General features: G+C 47.1%; 1 protein-coding gene across 1 annotated transcript in view; it reads left to right on the forward strand.

Moving 5' to 3' along the window:
* The first annotated feature begins 5,393 nt into the window (after positions 1–5,393).
* MMRN1 (multimerin 1) overlaps positions 5,394–21,169 on the forward strand; it is an 81,115-nt gene continuing 65,339 nt past the window's right edge. Inside the window, exon 1 of the mRNA XM_066632709.1 lies at positions 5,394–5,938. Coding sequence (XP_066488806.1) covers positions 5,394–5,938 — 545 coding nt within the window. The remainder of the gene's footprint in view (positions 5,939–21,169) is intronic.

Here is a 21,169-nt window from a genome sequence, read left to right on the forward strand (position 1 = left end):
AGAGGTAAATAAAAATTACACATGCCAACACACATTTTGCTATCTTAACAGACCTATTCCTGGGTATATTTGGGGTGCTGATTCAAAAAAACAAAAAACGGGCTTCAGATTTTTGGTGCCGATTCAAAAAAATGGCATGGCTTCCTCATGAGGAAGCTGCTTGAACTGTTCACTAACAAGGCTATGCTGTTATCTCCAAAGCTAGACACAATAGGACAAAACTAAAGCCGTTTGTGGAACCAGCACCTCAGATTCATATAAAACCACCATAAATATTGATAAAAAGATTTTCTGACCCCCAGTTTTTCAGGCCTGTGTAATTTTTGCTTACCTTCCATTTTCCTTTGGGTCCTCCCCGCCCCCCCCTGGTTTCAGCACAAACCTTTTTGGCCTGGCTGCACTGGCACTGGTGGCCAGGGATAGGATTGGGGCCTGAGCTGCAAATCACCACCTCCTCAGTCTGCTTGAAGCTCCAGGGATTTTCCCAGGCATTTGCATTTTAGGGTAGCCTGAGACGTTTCAGTTTCACCCTGCTTTCTTACTCTTATGATCTGTGGGTTTTCTGTCTGCTGCTTCATCATTGTAGTATTATCATTACCTGATCACATCATCTTATATTTTTTGGACATTAAGGGCGCAATCCTAACTGCGCCCTATGCTGGCCCAGTTTCCTGGGCAGGGGGAGGGAGGGCGATAGGTGGCCCCGGAGGTGGGTGGGCAGGGAGAGGCAGGTGGGGGCTGGGATCCAGCAGTTATGCCGGATCCCAGCCCCTGTCCCCACGGAGAACGGAGCGGCTTCAAGCCACTCCGCTCTCCTTAGACTTGTGCCACCTCAAGAGGTGGCGCAAGTCCAAGGAGACCCATAGGCGCCAGCAGCCCTTACCCAGAGGTAAGGGGAAAGGCTTCTGATACATGCTTCTTGCCATGATCCTGCGCTGGATACAGCGCAAGTCTCCTGGCTTGCCTGTTCCAGCACAAGTTTGGATTGCGCCCTTATTGTATCTTTTATTGCTGTTAGCTGCCTGGGGTCTTTTGCTGCAAAAGGGGAAGTTGGGATATAAATGCTTTAAAATAAAAATAAATTCTCAGACTGCACAATGCTTACCTGAAGGGCTTCACTTGTGAAAATGCCAGGTAGTTTAAAGTCCCCTCATTGAATCTCTATAGGGGCTCTTGACATCTCCTCATACCTGTCAGTTTCCTTGTCTGCAAGGCTAGCCTATAGTCCTAGTATAGGATAGTATAGGCTATCCTATAGTCTATACTAGACAGCCATTCCATTGGAAGAGGAGTACAAGCTGCCAAAATGAATAGAAGTTAGATATTGTGAGTTATGTGATTTGCACTGGAACAACAGAACCTGATACATGGGCAGCCCAATCCAAGCCTGCGCTGGAATAAGCAGGCCAACGGACCAGTGCCATATCCAGCACAGGTTAGGAGGTGGATGGAACATAACTGAGAGTAAGGGGACTTATGTCCCTTTACTCCAAGTAATGCCCCAGCCACCACAATGGGGCTACTTGGATCTGCACCAGCGAAATCACTGGTGCAGATCTGAGCAGCCTGGTGTAATGCTGGGCTGCTTAGGAGGGGGGTTAGGATCCAACCTAAGTGCCAGAGGCTGGGCCTGCCCCCTCTCCCAGTCCCAGTCTGCCCACCAACCCTCCCTCCTCCTGCCCTGAAACACCCCTATTCCGCCCTCCTCCCATCTTCCCCAACCCATCCATGCTGGCCTCCCTCAGCCAGCACAACCTTACCTGGTTTGGGCAGCATGGAGGCTGGATGTTGCCTCTGTGGGCAGGTACGTGTCCTTGTGCCAGCCCAGCCAATTCTTCTGGAGGCTCAAACGTGCTTTGTGGCACATTTGTGATACTCCCAAGCTGGTGCAAGGGACTTACACTAGTTCAACAGGATTGCGCTTGGAGTCAAACATCACTATGCCACTTACAGTCTCCAACCCTGACCGCCAAGGAAAGCCCATTCTCCACTGATGACAATTATTCTCCTAACGTTGCTCGTGGTTGATAGGTTTTCCTTCCCGAGATATAGAAGATACACTCTCCCTTCTAAAACTGGCTAGACAGTCCCTATCAGCCCTTTACCTCCTATAATTATAACTCAGACCTCTGGCTCCCATCATATCTCATTGAAATGTTCTTGAGATGTAAAGCTGATTTGGACCAGAGTGCTTGATCTTCCACTCTCAAATATCAGAGTGTCTGGATTTGCCTTTACTGGTCCATTAAATTCTGCTCTTCTCTTCCTAGACCGCCGAGGGCTAGACTTGCTTCTATTACCTTTATCGTAATTACCCTTTTGTGGAGGTGTCTTCCAGCCTTGAAAACCCGAGTGCTTTGTTGTTGATAGCAGACAGCAGAATAAACACAAGGGATCTTGTACGTCTGGGCTCAGTAGTCACTGTCTTGGCTTCCTTCCCGTTCTGCCCAGAACATGATTGACTGCTACAAGTGTAACTTAGCACAGCAGCTCCGTCCTGCTAATCTGAGTTGTTTATATCATCAGCCGCCCTTGCCTGTATCTGAGCAGTGGCACTAATGTGATGCCATCAGCCACAGAGACATGGGGACACGGTACACTAACAGCAGGTAAATCAGGAGGTCACTTGCGCAGCCACCCAGACTTGCGCAGAGGACTTACCCAGACCCGCTCCGTCTTTCAGTTACAATTAGTCAATGTGCTGCCATAATTGTCAGGCTGCACAGATCTTCCTGGTGTTGCAGTTAATTTGAACAATGTTAGCCTTGGGTGCTTTTGTATCTGAAGCCTTCCTCAGCTGAGGGCACTGAGATGTCTGTGGTGGGAGATCCAGGTGGTACCTCCCCTTGAGGTGTGCAAAACCTGTCCTCCTAAACCTGGTGGGACACTCAATAATAATAATAATACAGGTATTTATATACCGCCTTTCTTGGTCATCAGATTTCTCCTCAGACTTTAATTCAAGGTGGTTTACATAGGCAGGCTGTTTAAATCCCTGTATGGATTTTTACAATTAAAGAAAGGTTCTATCTTTCAAGAACCACACAACATTTCAGATGGAACTTTTGCGGTCTGTTATCACTTTCTGGCCTCCTCCCACACAGGCTGACAAGCAGCTCCTTCCGAAGAGCAGGTGGAATAACTCAGCTGGGCTTGTCAGCTGCTTCAAGGTCTCGCCATTCATGCTGCCGGTGGCCTCAAACTGGCGACCTTCAGATGTTATCTTCAGGCAGTTGGAGGCTCAACCCTCTAGACCAGACCTCCTGTCCATAATCCTATGATGTGGATTATTTTAACTTATTTGTAGAAATACTTAACCTTTGACTTGCACCACCGCAAGTGTGCAAAATCCTTCACATTTATTATCTTTATGCAATCCTTACAATAAGCAGGTGTCCAATTAATTATCCTGTTTCTCATCCTACAGTGCCCAGCCACATTACAGTAGCAGATCATGAGGTCCACAGCCATAAACAATAGGATTGGGCCATATATGAAGTGTTTCTATATGTGATACACAATAGATAGGTGAGCGTATAGGTTCAAAACTCAGTTGTAAGCAAAATCTATGACTTTTGAAAGACATTTTGGTCAGTTGGTCTGACTCATACAAGACAAGTTGTCATCAAGAATAGGTAACGCTTTATGGTGGGGGTTTATTAGTTTTATTAGTTTTTATCTACAACTAAAAACCCCTGCAGTGTCAAAGCCCATGCAGTGGCACAACACAGAGCGGGATAGAGAAAACAACAACAACAACAGTATTTATATACCGCTTTTCAACAAAAAGTTCACAAAGCGGTTTACAGAGAAAAGTCAAATAACTAAATGGCTCCCTGTCCCAAAAGGGCTCACAATCTAAAAAGATGCAACACCGGCAGAAAGCCACTAGAAAAGACACTGCTGGGGTGAGGTGGGCCAGTTACTCTCCCCCTGCTAAATAAAAGAGGAGCACCCACTTGAAAAGTGCCTCTTAACCAGTTTGCAGGGGTTAACTTGACCTTATGTAGTCAAAAACCTAAGCAGGGCTTCCTAGTGACTAAGGGTGTAACCCTAAGTGCGTCTCCCTTGTACTGGCCTAGGAGGGTCACAAGTGTGCCATAAAACATGTTTACGCCTCCTCTAGAGTTGGCTGGGCCAGCACAGGGATGCGTGGCAGCCCATGGACGCTGAATCCAGCCTACGCGCTGACTCCACTGGGGAGCATTGTGTCAACCAAGCTTGGATGATGCAAGGCTCTGGGGTGAATGGGGAGGAGGTGTGGAGGAGGCAGGAGGGAGGCTTTCCAGGTTGGGGGGAGGGCGGGCAGAGGATGGTCCCGGGGGCAGGTAGGCAGAGAGCAGGAGGTGGGGCTGGGACCCAGCAGATATGCCAGATCATAGCAAGCAACATGGAGCGGTTGCAAGCTGCTTCACACTCCTTGGACTTATGCCATCTCATGAGGGGTAAATTTTTAACATCCCCCAGGAGCCAGATGCCCAGAACACCCTCATGGGGCATCTGGGAGGTGGCTGAGGTGCAGGAAGGCTTTCCTGCACCTCAGAAGGCCTGCCAGAGGCCTTAGAAAGGCACTTCCAGTTTTCGCTAAAACGTGACCTCCCCAGGCCTCAGACACCTCCCAGGCATGGCACCCAAGGCAATTGACCCCCTGGTCTCCCCTTAACTTTTCCATTGCTTCTTCAGAAAATCCTTTCCACAATGCATAGAACAATCATGTCTTGCTACAGCTGGGCCACTGTGGGTATAAAGACATGGAAAACAACTTCCCCCTTTTGAATTATTTCCCATTTTTCTTCCCTATTATGTTTATCTTTTAGTGTTTGTTGTAATCTCATTACTTTCTTAAATGCCAATAAAGGTACTATTGATTGACATGGAAAACAAACCATAAAGAACATGTACCACACTGGAGTATTCACTGTAGTGTTGTAACTTTGTGACGTGATCAAAAGGCACATTTGACAGGTCCCTCGTATTCTCTGCTGTTGCTTCATGCAAAAGGGAAGTTACTCAGCAATGCTGATTCCTCACCCCACCCCACTCCCCTTGAAATGATTTCACTGACAGTGTGTTTCCATGTTCACATTGTGCCACGATCCCTCATCTTTTAGCAGGCACAAAGACAATTCCCTTTCCAGTTCCCTGGGGCCTGCTTGCTCCGCAGTTCCAAGAGGTCACAAGTTCCAAAGGCATCCATCGAAACAGGAAACGGAGCTTGCTTGGTCCAGGTTGAAATTCTGAAACCTGTTTCCTTTCCCGACCACAAACAAATTCCCCAATGGGGCATTCTCTGAAGGTTCATTGTGAAAGCAGCAGCTGAAGGGAAAGCGGCACGAAGAGGAGTGCATGAGGACTGCACAAGGGACATCCTGATGTTCTTGGAAGCCAGGAGAATGAGGGAGATATTCTTAATATTGCTTCTTCTGCCCTTTGGATGGAGCGGCACAGAGTCCAATTCAACTGGCGAGTCCTTGGTGACACCTGTGGACGACGAGGTGGAGACAACTCACCTAACCTTGACTGTCACTGAAACTCAGAGCCTTGGAAATGCGGCGGCAACACCCTTCCCTCCAGCCTCAATGGAGCCCACCACTGCTGTGAATACAAGTCAGAGGGAGAAGGTAACACGCAGCACTCCTCAACCCATGAACGAGATTCAAGAACTGCAAACTCCAGAATCTGTACAGGAGAAGAAGCCCTCAGTGCTGATGCCTCCCAGGCAAGGGAACAGCAGTGGCAGCACTCTGAACGCAAAGTCACCAGTCCTCTCTAATGGCACAGGGATTCCTTCACCAAGCAGTTCTAGAAAGGACACTCTGCAAAGACCAGTTTCTAAAACTCAGAATGGATTAATGGTGGGCAGATCTCCCATGCAATCAACCTACAGCAGCAGCAATGCAGGCTCCCAAAAACCCAGCTTTGAAACGACCAGGGGAAAGTAAGCACAATCTGTTTTTTTCTTCTTTCCTTTTATCCGCTCAGTGTATTTAAAGACTAAGGGCACAATCCTAACCAACTTCCCAGCACTGTGCCCATGGGGCATGTGCTACATCCTGCAGCTTGGGGGGCAGCCTTGAGGCCTCCTCAAGATAAGACAAAGTTTGTTCCCTTCCCTGGGAGTTGCATTGCACTTATCTTGGGGCTGGAAAGTTGATTAGGATTGCGCCATAGGGGCCCAATCCTACACAGTGCATGCCAGCTCACTGCCAGAGCGCACTGTCACAAATGAGCCAAAAGGCATGTTTGCAGACCCTTGCGCCAATGAAGCACTGGTGTTAGCCCAGCACTGGTTGGTGCTGGGCTAGCACTGGTGGAACATAGGAGCAGATTGTCGGGCAGCGGAAAGCCAAGGTGGGGGCATGGGGGGAGGTGGGGTGGAGGGGTTCTGGGGCAGGGAGGATGCAGACAGGGAGAGGGTGGGGAGGAGACGTGCCCAGGAGGGAGGTGGGACAGGTGGAGCTTTGCTCCACTGGATCCTGAGCCTCCGTTTTGGGCCACCTGGCCAACACAGAGGCTCTTACTTCTACGCCAACCTTTGGCTTGTCATAGACTCGAGTAGCCCCATCGCAGGGTTACTCATCTTACCCAGGGGCAGGGGACGAAAGTCCTCTTCTCCCAAGGAGGTTGCGGCCACTGTCTGGGGCCTGCTGGATGCAGTGGCAGCCATTTTCAGCGCCACTGCAGCCCCACGCGCTGTCCAGCTCAGAATTGGGCTGTAACACAATTCATAGCAGTCTTTGCAAAACTCCTTCTGACTTCTATAGGTCAGAATTTAGGCAACTGGCCTTTTGCCTGAGACCATCCAATCAGTTCATTACTAAAGAGGAGCGACTAGATGGCCTGGGTAGCCAGATGGAAATAGTGACTGCAGTCCTATCAGGCTGGTCAGATCCCACTGACTTGTGTGGAATATGAATGCAGTCTGCCAACGTGCTGGATTTCAGCCACTCTCAGCAGTGCAAAATGTTCTAAATATTCTTTAGACAGAAATTTAGCACAGAGGAGAAACTGTGTAGCAGTTTAATACATGGCTGTTGACAAGAGTTGTATTGTTCTGTTGCAAGTAAACAGAGAGAACAGAGCACTGTCCTGTTTTTAGGACTAGCCTTCATTTAGTGTCCTAGACTCAAACTAGCACAACTTGTCCCGCTAGAACCAGTGCTGTAGCTAGAGGGGGTGCAAAGCACCAAGTTTTGCAGGGAGCCTCAAAAAGGGAACCTTCGGAGCCATTCCAGGCCGTGGGTGCAGGTGTCCAAAATACTGAGAGATCTAATAATGATCTCTCATGTGATGTCCAGTTTGGTCCTAAGATATTCAGAGAATGATCAGATGTGACCCAGAAAGGATTAAATAGAAGACTTTTAGCTCTTTCCTTAAAAGGGACACGATGGAATCTGTTTCCTTTCCTAAAACAAAGATCTGTGTACGGTGCCCTTGCAAAGAAAGTGAAAGATTTTTTTAAAAAATTGTATGTGTTTTCTGACATAAACGTAAAATGTTTTGAATCATTAACAGTCCCTTTTGGAAACTTATGCTCCTTTACCTGCCCCAATAGACACAGTGAGAATTGGACCAAGAAAACATGTAGAGATTTGGGATGCATAAAGTTCTGGGCTCTAAGGAAGATGTTTTCAATTCCTTCCAACAACTCAAGATTTTATTTTCCCTTTTCATGCATTTGTCGGAATAATGTGAATAACTACGATGTGTCTGTACTAAGCTATTTGTTCAGATGGTGTGCACAGGGACAATTTGTACAAATTATAAAGGCTTTGAAATTGTCAGCATTCCCTTGTGCACTCTGAAAAATTCATGGTGAATTGATAACTGGCTAGCATCATCTTACAGAGATAAATTTAACATGATGAACCAGGCGGACACTGGAGACAAATCCATTTGTTTTAAGCTATAAAATATTTCAGAAAGTAGGCTAAACAAATTGCTTGGCATGTACTACTGAAAGAAAGCGAGTATTTTGTGGATTCAGACAAGCAGAAGATCCTTGAGGGATATGATGCTGTTCCTTAAAGGAGAGGGGATTAAGGATCAAAATTGCATTGGACCACATCTAAGGGGCCAAATCAAATGTTACACCAAATGCATAAGTTGGCCTGGAGTTTGTGTTTTTTAGTAGCCTGGGGAGCTGCATACTGGAGGGCGTTGTGGGGTTGGGTACCCCCCCCATATTTCCACACTGATTGCATCCCTCCTATCTGCTAATTCAGCAATTTTCAGTCTTTTTCATCTCATGGCACACTGACAAGGTGCTAAAATTGTCAAGACACACCATCAATTTTTTTTTTTACAACTGACAAGGCACACCCTGGGCAGAGGGCTCACATCCCCCAATTGCCCTATTAATAAATGATCCTCCCCAAACTCCCACAGCATAACTGCCGACCATCCACGGCACACCAATTTGCCGTGGCACAGTGGTTGAAAACCGCTGTGATATTAGAGGAAAAGTTTCTACTGAAAGCAAATGGGAAGGACAATCAAAAGTGAAATTGCCATGGGGGATGACATCCTAAAGCCTCCCAACCCTGCCACAGTTCACACCACTTTTTTTTAAAACCACCAAGGCCATACTACATGTGCAGTATAATGTCTAGCTTGATCCTAAGAGGGAGTTATACGCCACTGCCATATGGTAGGAGATGCGGGTGCCACTAAGGGGCTGTAGCTCAGTGGTAGTGCACATCTCAAAAAGGATATCGTGGAAATGGAGAAGGTGCAGAAGATTAAAATAATTACTGGGCTGGGGCATCTTCCTTGTGAAGAAAGGCTGCAGTGTTTGGGCCTCTTCAGCCTAGAAAAGAGGCCTGAGGGGGGACATGATTGAGACATACAAAATTATGCATGGGAGGGATAGAGAGACACACTTTTCCCTCTCACACAACACCAGAACCAGGGGACATCCACTAAAATTGAGTGATGAGAGAGTTAGAACAGACAAAAGAAAATATTTTTTTACTCTGCGTGTAGTTAGTCTGTGGAACTCCTTGCCACAGGATGTGGTGATGGTATCTGGCCTAGATGCCTTTAAAAGGAGACTGGACAAATTTCTGGAGGAAAAATTCAGCATGGGTTACAAGCTATGATGTGCATGTGCAACCTCCTGCTTTTAGAAATGGGCTATGTCAGAATGCCTGATGCAAGGGAGGGCACCCGGATGCAGGTCTCTTGCTGTCTTGTGTGCTCACTTGGGGCATTTGGTGGGCCACTGTGAGATACAGGAAGCTGGACTAGATGGGCCTATGGCCTGATCCAGCGGGCTGTTCTTATGTTCACATTTCTTCAGTGGCATTGCTAGGGCTGTGTGACCCACATCAGGTGACGTGCACTGAGGAGATGACACCACCAGTGACCAAAATCAGTAAAATCACAATTTGCAGGAATAATACCATCACGTTATATACCATTCAATGTGCAATTTACAGCTGAATACAATGAAATAAACCGCTTTGAAATATCTCTATTCTATCGAAAGGTATGGCCAAAAAACCAGTAGGGGCGGGGCAATGGTACATCACCTCACCCATCACCTGGGTTGTTGCCCCGCCCACTGCATGGGAAGAGGTCCATCATGGGGGTGACATGCTGGTCTCCTGTACCAGGTGTCACAAACCCTAGTGATGCCACTGCACTCCTTGCAATTGGAAGGTCTCAGGTTCTGTTCCTGAGATCTTCAGGTAGATCTTTGTCTGAAGCCCTGGAGAGCTCCTGCAGTGTAGATGATGCTGAGCTAGATGGACCAATTTGCACTAAGGCAGTTTCCTTTGTAGCTAGCGTTGTTGGTCCTTTAAGCCTTGTTCCATTCAAAATTTGGCCCTTGCTTTTAAAGAAAAATCATTGTCCGGACCCTGGGAATAGAATAAGATCTCTTGGAGCCCTCAGAATAATTTGTGTGGATGGCCTAGGTAACAGGCGTCTCCCTTTTCTTCCCCACCCACCCTTCTGCCCCTCAAGAAAGCAAGAGCTGTTATCTATCCTGCAGCTGTGAAGTCTGAGCTTTAAATAAAGATGCTAATTGTCGAAAACAGGCACAGCAGCTTTGAAAGAGCAACCAAATCTAAGGACAAGTTCTCTAAATCTCCCACACGCAGGGAAGATTACTGGGTATCATTGTGACACAGTGTGCTTGTTGAACAGCGTGGGGAAGGCGGCGCTTGAAGAATCTAATTTGTTTCTCAGACCTTCTTTGACTGGGAAGGTGAAGCTGGGGGATTATTAGAAGAGAAAAAGGACCATCTCTTATTTGGGTCTTTGGTAGACAATCCCGGCTGTGGTATTTGCACCAGGTTTGGAAGAGCTATTACTCTAAGGCCGCAATCCTAACCAACTTTCCAGCACTGACTGATGATAAGGGAACAATGCAACTCCGAGATAAGGGAACAAACATTGCCCTACCTTGAGAAGGCCTCCATGACTGCTCCCCAACTGCAGAATGCAGCACATGCCCCATTGGCACAGCTATACCAGTGCTGGAAAGTTGGTTGGGATTGCACCCTAAATGAAAGTTCTGTCTGAAATTCCTGAAATCGAGTACTCCTCTTCCTCACATTTCCCTCATTACATCTTCTTTAACCACAGTTCTCCGCATCCTTATGATGTATATCACCTGCTGTGCAAGTACCAGGTCTTTCTGTGTAATGCGTTGATTATTCCATTCACCTTATGAGAGCAAATTGCCCTGCTAGGCTAGGCTTTCGTTCCAAATCACTCCACCTCACAGAGTTCCTTGCTGAATTCTATGAAAGATGCACCTGCCACGTCTTGTTAGGTTTGCACGCAGAACACCTCACAGGCTGAGAGTTAATTAACTCTCCAGAAAATAAAAGCCCCGTAATAAACGCAAACAGCTTTTAAAAAAAGGAGTAGTAGTGCCTCCTTAAATCCTTGTTCCTTTTGTTGGGTGAAGTGGCTTTCTATGTTGCAACATGTTTGAAAATAAAAGCAATGCAAGTAGCAAATGTCACACCAGGAGCACAAACTCTGCTCGCTGACCTTGCTTTGCGCACGATGCGCCAAATCCTATCCAATTTTCCAGTGCCAGTGCAGCCATACCAGTGGGGCGTGCACTGTATCCTGTGGTGGGGAGGCAGTCACAGAGGCCTTCCTCAAGGTATGGGGACATTTGTTCCCTTACCTCGGGGCTGCATTGAGACTGCACTGGTGCTGGAAAGCTGGATAGGATTGGGCCCTATGTCATGGAAAGAACTGAAAGCTCTTTTTGAATGTTGACAGTTCATAAGTGGAATTAGGCTGCACAACACTGTCTCCCCCCTTCCCCTTTTTCTCAACAGATTCTCTTCCGTGGGCCTGCCAGTGATGTCAGCTGCTGGGCACATTTTCTTTTACTTCATATACTTTTTTACAGCCCCCCCCCCCGCTATGCTACTGTAGGAAGCAGCTCTCTTGCTCCGGTTTGGCTACATGATGATATCTGAAGGCAAATCAGAATGGCACATTGCTTTGTGCTCTCTAGAGTAGCAGTTCTCAAACTTTTTGGTCTCCAGAGCCCTTTTCACTCCTGAAAGGAGTCCTGGGGAGCCCCACCAGCACATGCACTGAATCTCAGGAAGCCCCAGAGTGCTGGCACATCTATAGAGTGGTACAGCACCAAGCCCAACACCAAATACCAGCCAAGAGCTAGAGCAGGAGGGGAAAGTAGAAGGAGAACGTCAGACAGAGGAGATGGACAAGCAAACCTGGCAGGGAACAGAAGGTGGGCACTTGTGGAGTCGCTGAAGGGATCTCAGGGAGCCCCAGGGAGCCCTCCTAGAGTTTCTTCACTGTGAAAAACACTGCTCTGGAGTATCATGGAAAAGAAAAAATGCCAGCCAGTGACGGCCAAAAGAGCTTTTTCCACCCACCGTAAATTTGGTCTGTAATTCACGCCTTCCAAATTACTGCAGTACCCCTCCCCCATTTTGCAATCTGAGAATGGCATAGCAAAGAGGGGGAGCACTTTAACCTCACCCTAGAAGGTAATTTCACAAATTCAGTTTCAGACTGCGGCCTTAAGCACCCTCCGTGTGTATCCACTATCTTGTCGAACACATTCCTTTACTCCCACGTTAAATTCAGCAGCACAGGTAATTCATTGCTCTGCCATTTACACAGTCATTTCAAATGAGTTCAAACTATTGCTGTTCAATTTTGTTTGTCCCCAGGCTTACAAAGTAGGTCTTTTATTATTTACTTTTTTCCCCTATTTTTTCCCCCCTGCTTTTCTTGACTTGGAGTGGAATTAGAGAGTGGTTAATGATAGAAAAACAAGCTACAGGAAAATGAAGGTGGTATTCTAGATTTTTCCGGGGCCACTGAGATTGGGGTGCCTCAGAGATGGCATCTGAATAGGATTGGGCCATGAGCATAATTAGGTCTGAAGACTTCTGTCTAGTCATGATACTGCAAAGGGGATGAAGGAGAGGCATGTTAGTGGTTGGGGGGGTATTTACCCCCTTCTGCTGTCTATGCTCAATGCAAACCATAGCAGAATTATCCCCAGGAACCCTGGTCAATGATTTTAAGCTATTTTGTTCTCATGGCACACTGACCTCTGTGGTCTTCTCTATAGTCTTCACAGCTTGTGATGTCACTTTCAGCTTCTGGGAGACTCTTCGGGGTTCTGCGGCTCTCATTCTAGGGCAATTATGTCTAGTAACGAATTGACTGTCCGACTGTCCTAGAAACAGAAGCGCAGAACTAAGAAGAGTTTTTCAGCTGTTTTCAACTGCTGTGCTCCAAACCCCTGAGGCACACCTGCAGACCTTTTGGGGCACACTAATGTGCCAAGGCATACCAGTTGAAAATCACTGATTTGGTTCTTTAGGGTTAGCCTGAGTCCTGCGCTCAGGGCTCCAGAAGCAGCCTGCAAGTTGAGTAAGGGTGTGTGGTAACTCTGCATTTATGCATTCAGGATGTGGAAAAAAAAAGTCACCATGTGTCATAAAACCAAACAGAAGAGAAATCTGGACACGAGAGCTGAAGTGATACACAGTCCAAAAATTAGAGTGGCCCCAGGTGTCAGAGGAAACAAACGATGACAGAAGACCAAGGTTTTTGCAACAAAATTGTACAAAGTGTCATGGCCTCAAATCCTGAAGAAAACAAATATTTTTTCCCCCCATTCATCCTGTACAACCTTGTTTGGACAGAAAAACCATACTCTAGGCATGAGCTCATGTGAGGTGGGTCACTTCTGAAATCTTTATGCAAGGGGTCCTTGCTACCTGCGTCTCTGTTAATCGAGTCCTTCAAGTTATTTGCCTAATTTATGATGGAACAAATTGTAACAATTCCTTGCACTTATGAGAATCCCCCGTTTCCCCTGGGGGCTGGGGATAAGAATAGGCCCTTGGTTTGGCTGTACTTGTCGTAAGAGGCGACTAAACAGCCACCGAGTAGATGGGACTGGTCAGCCTGGGAAGGCAGCTCATCAGAGAGAAGGAAAACTCTGATCCCAAACCTCCACTGCCTTGTGGCTACATCCAGTTATGGAAAAGGCTTCAGGAGTCAAAATCCTCGAGGCAAAATCCGGAGCCGGAGTCCCTGAGGCAGTGCATGGCTCAACACAGTCACGTTCTGGCAACTCCTGCAACGCCACTGGAACCAACCGTATTGGCCTCTGCCTTTCCACTGGACCATTTCAGCGACGTGGAGAGGGGGGATTTGCTGCATGGGTAACAGCCTATCCTCCATACCTACTTTACCCAGGCTTCGCACACTGGAGAGGACACTCTGTTCCAGAACCACCATTCAGAGCGCGATACCATAGTCTTCCGAGACTGAAGGATGCCAACAATGAGAATCCTCAGATCAGGGCCGTCCCAGGACCTCCTGATGTGGCATGCCAATGCTGGCCCCTTACCTGATAACATGCCAACTTCTGTTTCTCCCACTCGCCAATGCTCTAGCTCAGCCCTCCCCTCCACATTTCCTCTTCCTCTCTGCCTACCTCATCCTTTTCCAATCCAAGGAGTGAAAGGAGAAAGAAGGACAGAGGGGGCAAGTAAGTGGACAGAGATGGGAAGAGCAGTAACTAGAGCAGAGCCTGAGAGGCACCTGCCCTGGGTGCTACTCCAAGGGGGGGATGACTACCCCTCCAGCTCTTCCTAGTTATGGAGGAGGTGCAGGTGAAGCACCCCCTTTATTTCTCATATCCCCTTTTTTCTCCTGTGGAGGCCCCCCTTGAAGGAGCCATTGGTCCTTCAGACTGATTGGTTAGACCAGGGGTGCCCAAACCCCAGCCCACAGGGGCTCCCAATCAGGCCCTTGGGGAGCCCCCAGTCTCCAGTGAGCCTCTGGCCCTTTGGAGACTTGCTGGAGCCCGTACTGGCCCAACGCAACTGATCTCAGCATGAGGACAACTGCTTGACCTCTCACCTGAGCTTGGGACAAGGGTCACTCCACTACTTGCTGTTTCATGACTGTGATGCAGCAGTGGCAGCAAAGGAAAGCATGGCCTTGCTTTGTGCAAGGCCCTTTATAGGCCTTGAGCTACTGCAAGACCTTCATTCATTCATATAAGTTCCATCTCTAATAAATTCATTTATGTAAATTTATTCAAATTTTAAATGTAAATTAATTCTTTTTTTCCTTGGCCCCCCACACAGTGTCAGAGAGATGATGTGGCCCTCCTGCCAAAATGTTTGGACGCCCCTGGGTTAGACCATTGATCCTGGGACCTTGAAGGGAAGCCTCAGCAGCAGAAGGAATGGGAGGTGTGAACCTGCTACAGTGAGTGCCCCAGCTCTGGGGAGAACCCACAAGCAGCACAAGGCAGTCGGTTCCGAGTTCTCCCCAGAGGAGGAAGTACTGGCAGCTTCAAGCCCCTAGCAGAAGGAACAGGAGGAGCAAAGTCACTGCAATGACTGTCTCTGCTCCGGGGAGAACCCAAAAGTGACATAACGTGACTTGATGTAATGTGATGTTGTGACATCACTGCCCGGGCAGCGGGCAGTGTGTTACGCCTCTGGAGATGGACACCTCACGACCCACAGTTTGGGAAACACTACCTTGAGTAAATAAATAATCCAGTGTCCCCTCAGAGAAAGAAGGAAATCACAATATGATCCCAGAAAGTAGCACAATTCAGTCCTCCTTACTATCACTCGGCAAATGAGCACTTGCTTGAATATCTGACTTGGCGTATGGTAGGTAGGTATTTATTGTTACGGTCAAAGACCAGCAAAAACAAACACACAATACCACCCTACAACAGGCGGAATTTAAGATTTCAACATTAAAATACACTCAACATTAAAATGCAACATTAAAATACAATAAAATAGCCATCATAGTATTATGAACAAATAAGAAGGAGTAGCAATTAAAATTTTCTCTCATTATTAATAATGCCCATCTGGGTTTTGTAAGCAGCTGCCAAAAAACTTGCAGTTGATCTTAAAAGCTGAGAATGAGCACCTGAAAGAAGTTTCTTGGCCATTTCTGTTTGTGACAAGCCCAAGAATTTTCTGCTCAGGGGAATAATAAACGTATCTCGGATCCCCTGATAAAATGGGCAACAGAACATGACATGTTCAAGTGTCTCAACCTCCCCCAAACCACAGGGACACAGTCTTTTGGAGATGGGGATCTTTCTGAAACAGCCCTCAACAAATGACGAAGGAAGAGCTCTCCACCTAGCTAGGAAGAAAGGTCTCCTCTGCCCAGGAAGGTCTAATAAAGAAAGATAAGTGGCCAGGGCAGCTATAAACCTTGTGTCGTCAGAGGCAAGAAAATCTGGATTTGGCATATGATTGAGGGCTGCTGCGACTGCTACTACTCTTGGAAAGCTCTTTTCCATGGCAACCCTCCACATAGAAGTGGTTGTGACAAAAAGCTGTGTGAAAACACAGTCAGATTTGTGCCCTTCCTAGTGTAGCCCTGGTGAAGGATTGCATCATGCACCTGTGTGGACTCACAGTAAGGAACGTTGATGAGTTACTACTTCTGGGCAGCAGGCCATTGTTGGGGGTAAAAGTTGTTTCTTTGTTTGAAGTATGAGTGAGCCAAAGCATTTCCAATGAACAAACTGGTGATGAAGGAGAGCTTTGACCAATGGCAAATTCTGGAGGAGGGAGACATAGGAATCTGTCTTTGGCCATGTCGGTCCATTGGTCCATACAGCTCAGTATTGTCGACACTGCCCAGCAAATGCCCTCCAGGGCTTCAAACAGGAACTGTTCTCTGTCCTACCTGGAGGTTGAACTTGGGACCTTCTGTATTCAAGTGACAATAAACAAAACCTGAAATGGAAACACACATGGAACGGCACGGGCATGTTTTTAGCTTATTCTGCAGTTGAAACAAATACACGAACTGGGATTTTGCAAATAACAACATATGGTTTTGAATTGACCACATGTAGGAAATTCATCAGATTTCTGTTTTTGTTCTGTTGCAACCATCTAAACCAGTACAGGTCCAGCCTATTTATACATGGATTTTTATACAAGAATTTGACTCAACACGAATGGCCCCTGCAAATGAGAAGGAATGTGCTGATCCTTGGAGAAGGGGAAAAATGCACTCCTTTAAAATCAATTTAAAAAACTGAACAGTTCTTTAACAATAGCTTCCTTAATGAGGGGGGGGGCAGCTGGCTGACAATCCATCAATCCTTCTCTCTCCAGCGGATCCCTTCCTTCCCCCTGAACAAGTGAAAGAAAGGTGATCACTTTGCATTAGTGAAGGGAGGGTCTAGTTTGGCGGACGACTGATTGAAGGATTGTCTTCTTAATGACTCTTATCTTACATCACAAAGGTCAGCAAGGCTGTTTTTAAATCACCAGAGCAAAGGAACTTTGTTTTTTAAAATGATTTGCTATAGTGCGTTTTTTGCCATCCACTTGAGTGCTTGGAACCGAACCCAGGAGAATAATGAGGCTCAACCTGTAGTTCCCAAACTTCTCAGCACTGGGACTCACTTTTTAAAATGACACTCTGTTGGGACCCACCTAGGTTTACATGACTTTAAAAAAAGATCTAGAAAGAAATAATATTTTATCTATAAGTAATAATCAGAAAGAAGACCCTTACACATTTATCTCCCTATATTTACATATACTTCAGGTGCTCAGCTCCTTGCAGGGCAGTTAGCTAACTTGCAAACTGCAGGAGCTGAGCTGTTGCAGGGTAATTAGCAGCTACAATACCTGATTTTTGAAAAGCCTCGGGGCTTGAGGGAGTTAGTTATTTGATTTTTCCATCACCTTTTGCAACCCACCAAAAATCAGGTTGTGACCCACCAGTGGGTCCCAACCCACAGTTTGGGAACCACTGATCTATGCTCATCTATGCTATGCACCAGTGCTCATCTATGACTTAGTTGTGTTAAAATGCAAATCAAAAAGAGTCACAGCACAAACATAGAAGGTGCATATGCAGGCCAGCTCTGCTCAAGATTGAAAGACTGAAACACTTGTGTGTTGGGAAAGGTTGCCACCTGCTGGTATTGAGGAGTAATACATGAAGAATAAGTCATTGTGAGTCACACAGTCAAATACATTGTATGGCCTCTTCCTTTGCTTACTGGTCTGTTCCTGTACCTTTTATACTAACTACATGGTACCCTGAAATTAAGATGCTGAAGCTTTCCACCCCACTGACCAGCATGTCAAGAAATAGTTCAACTGCTGAACTTTCTCTGAGTTGGGCTACTGCAAAACTTAGGGGTACCAACCATCCAGGATTGGCCTTGAGTCTCCAGGAATCCATATAAACCTCTGGGTTTATGACAGCAATCCTGAAGATGTTTGCAGGTCTTCCTTGGCTAAGGCTGAAATCTTATATACACTTACTTGGGAGTAAATCCCACTGAAATACATGGGATTTACGTCTGAATAGGCATGTATAGGCTTGTGCTGTAAATGACTTTAATGGCAGAATGTGTGTTGTGACAGTGGGGGTGCATTGGGGGTCCAACAAGGCCACCAGCACACAAGACTGGGAGCTGTTAACTTGGGCTGATGGAGAGGTTGCCAACTACCAACGCCAGGAGGTTGGTGGCAAGGGCAAGTGATGGGAAGAACAGGGCAGGAAGCAGGATAAACAGGGAGTGTCTGGGGAGGAAGGGGTTGGCAGGGGGCAGAATGGGAGGGAGGGGTGGATCCCAGCAGTACTGATGTGCACCAGGATCCTAGTCCTGTTCCTTCTCCTTTCTGTCTCCCTTACTCTCCTTGGTTCTGCACCAGCAAAATGGCTGGAGCAGATCCGAGAAGACCCACTGTGGAAGTGGAGGCTTACTCAGATATAAGGGGACAGAAGGTCTCTTTCCTTGAGGAGGCCTCTGAGTCTGCCCCCCTCACAGGATGCTCCATTGGTGCTGCTGCATTGGCCAGGGGGTGGGGGGGTTAGCTAGGATTGGGTTGTGAATCATGTTCAAGAGGGGAATCTCCAGGGCTAGCTTCGGTCAAAGCTATCACTCCTACCACTAACGTAGAGCAGGTTACAAGCCGTTAAAGGCTGGTAATATACTTTCACTTAAGTATATTTCATCAGAAGTTTTACTAGCAAAGAAGTGCTAAAAGAAAGAATGAGGGCAAAAGACTCTTCTTATTCTTTTGCTCGCATGTCATTGTCCTTGCCTGCCAATGCATCAGTCGCTGGGAGAGGGTAAGGATTGGGCGCTAAACAAGCTTCCTCTTAGTGCAGTCCATCCTCCTGCCTCAGTCATTTTACTAGTCAAAAGAATTGGGTGGAGGACATGGAAATCAGAGACTATGAGCCCTTGGTCCAGTTTCCCCCTTCCCCCACCATCAATGTTGTAGACAATGGACAATTTTGCCCCACTTCACACACCCCCTTCCCTACTTTAAAGTGAGTGTTCTAATCTCTAAGGTGCTCCATGCTGCCAGGCAGTAGCACAGCCGGAGAGGCTATGCCAGGTGAGTAAGTACTACAGGCACCACAGTGCGCTGTGTAAATAGTCCCTCTTACTCGCCATTGGAGCCATTCACTCACCATTGGAAACATTCACTTGCCTTTGGAGCCATTCAGGGCAGTGAGGTCAATGCGCCTGCATGTTGCTGTCGCTGCCCTGAATGACTCCAACAGCGAGTGGGAGGGGCTGCTTACACAGGTCATTGTGGTGCCTGCAGTATTTACCGCATAACCCCCCCCTCTGGCTATGCTACCACTGCCAGGGATTTCAGATTGGGAGAACTATGCATGCATAGCCTCTTAAAGGGCATTTGGGGGTTAGCCAGGCAGTAATTGTGTGCCAGTAAGATGCTTAGATGCCTTTGTCTTCCACTACTTGTTCCCTGTGAGGTAAGGATGGACTTTCCCCATCACCCCAATAGTTCCACTACTGACAGCAGTGTGTAGTGCTGAAGTCCTGTCCTGAGGTCTTGAGAGTGCAAGCAAGGCAGTCTCTCCAGCAAGTTTCAAACATACTTAAATTCTTGCAATGCAAAACTGGCTGTCTTGTCTTTGAATTACGGCCTTTGTTTATCTGCCAACTCGCCACAATCTTCATGAGCAAGCTCATTAGTTCTATTTTAAATCTAATTTATATCTCAATAAATGTGGTTTTACTGACAGCCTTTATACATTTTAACATCGTTTAAGGAGCTCAATTGTTTCACTGGAGGCATTCACCTAATTTTTACTCCCATACAGGCTGAGAAATTTCTTCCCAATCTAGGCTGGTCAAACATGGCTAGATCCAGAGAGAATCACAAAGCTATAGACAATCTAGACCAGTGGTTCTCACACATTTAGCACTGGGACCCACTTTTTAGAATGAGAATCTGTCAGGACCCACCAGAAGTGATGTCGTGACCGGAAGTGATGTCATCAAGCAGGAACATTTTAACAATCCTAGGCTGCAGTCCTACCCACTCTTACCCCAGAGTAAGTCCCATTTACTATCATTGTTAAAAGAATATGCATAGCAGCTTATTAAAAGTACAGAGCTATAACATCTCCCCAAATGCAGTCACATATCATGGTAGCATCCAGTCTAATATATTAAAAATAAGAAATTGAAATGAATGGGGACCCACCTGAAATTGGCTCGCGACTCACCTAGTGGGTCCCGACCCACAGTTTGAGAAACACTGATCTAGACAATCACCTGATGATATAAAACCCAGTATTATCTCTTTGATCAAAGTTCTAGAGCAGGTGGCCAATTAAATTGGAGGGCATTTCTACCTTGGACTCTGGCTGGTGCAGGCCGCCAGCCTAGGAGTGTCATGAATGTGCCGAAAAGCATGTTTGCACCTTTTCTAGAGCCAGCTAGACTGATGCAGAGTCTGGATCAGTGGCTGGAACACCAGATCAGTGGCTGGAGGGAACAGGCCAGCGCAGGGGGTGCGAGAGGGTGGCAGGAGGGAGTTCTTGTTGCGGGTAGCTTTCGCAGCAAGCAGCTGGCCGGCAGCGCAGTCTGCCTATCTCTCAAGGCCAGAGCGTAGACACTCCCGGGAACAAAGACGACACACGGCAGATGTCCTCCACCAAATGTCCCTTTACTATGTACAATATATACAGCAAACAGTCCAGATAGCACACAATTCACGGATCACACTGACGTAGCCTTCGGCACCAAATCCACCTCGCTTCTCCCACGATCCAGCTTGCCCTGGCCGGAGTATATACTTGCTACAGCCAATCAGAGTGAGCTAGAAAGTGCTGAGTCACTCTGATGGCACACGGGGTGACACACCAGGTGACTGCCTCTGCCTGGTGTCATCAGCCTTTCCCATGATGCTCTGTTTAGTCAGGCCAAGGCTTCAGGGCCTGATACTATCCAGCCTGCAAATTACCTGCAGGCCCAGGGATGATCCCTTGACATGGAGATGGGGATGGGGTGTTTCTGGTTGGGGGGAGGGTGGCAGGGCAAATCAATTCCAGGAAGGGGGTGGGGCCAGCAGCACTAGGTCAGGCCGTATATTAACCTCATTCCTAACCTGAGCAACCTTACATGAACTGCTTAGATTTGCACCAGCAATTTCACTGATACAAATTTGAATATCCCCATAAAGGTGAATGGGGCGTTATCCAGGGTAAGGGAAAAAATTACCCTTACCCTGAGTTACCCTCCAGCTAGCACCTACCTTGTGCTGGATACACCACTGGCCACTCAGCCTGACTGTTCTCGTGCAAGTTAGGATTGGGCTGCCAAGTGCTTATTCATATGGTTTTTAGCTGATTA

This window comes from Tiliqua scincoides, chromosome 6 (assembly GCF_035046505.1).
Source record: "Tiliqua scincoides isolate rTilSci1 chromosome 6, rTilSci1.hap2, whole genome shotgun sequence".
Classification (NCBI taxonomy): Eukaryota; Metazoa; Chordata; class Lepidosauria; order Squamata; family Scincidae; genus Tiliqua; species Tiliqua scincoides.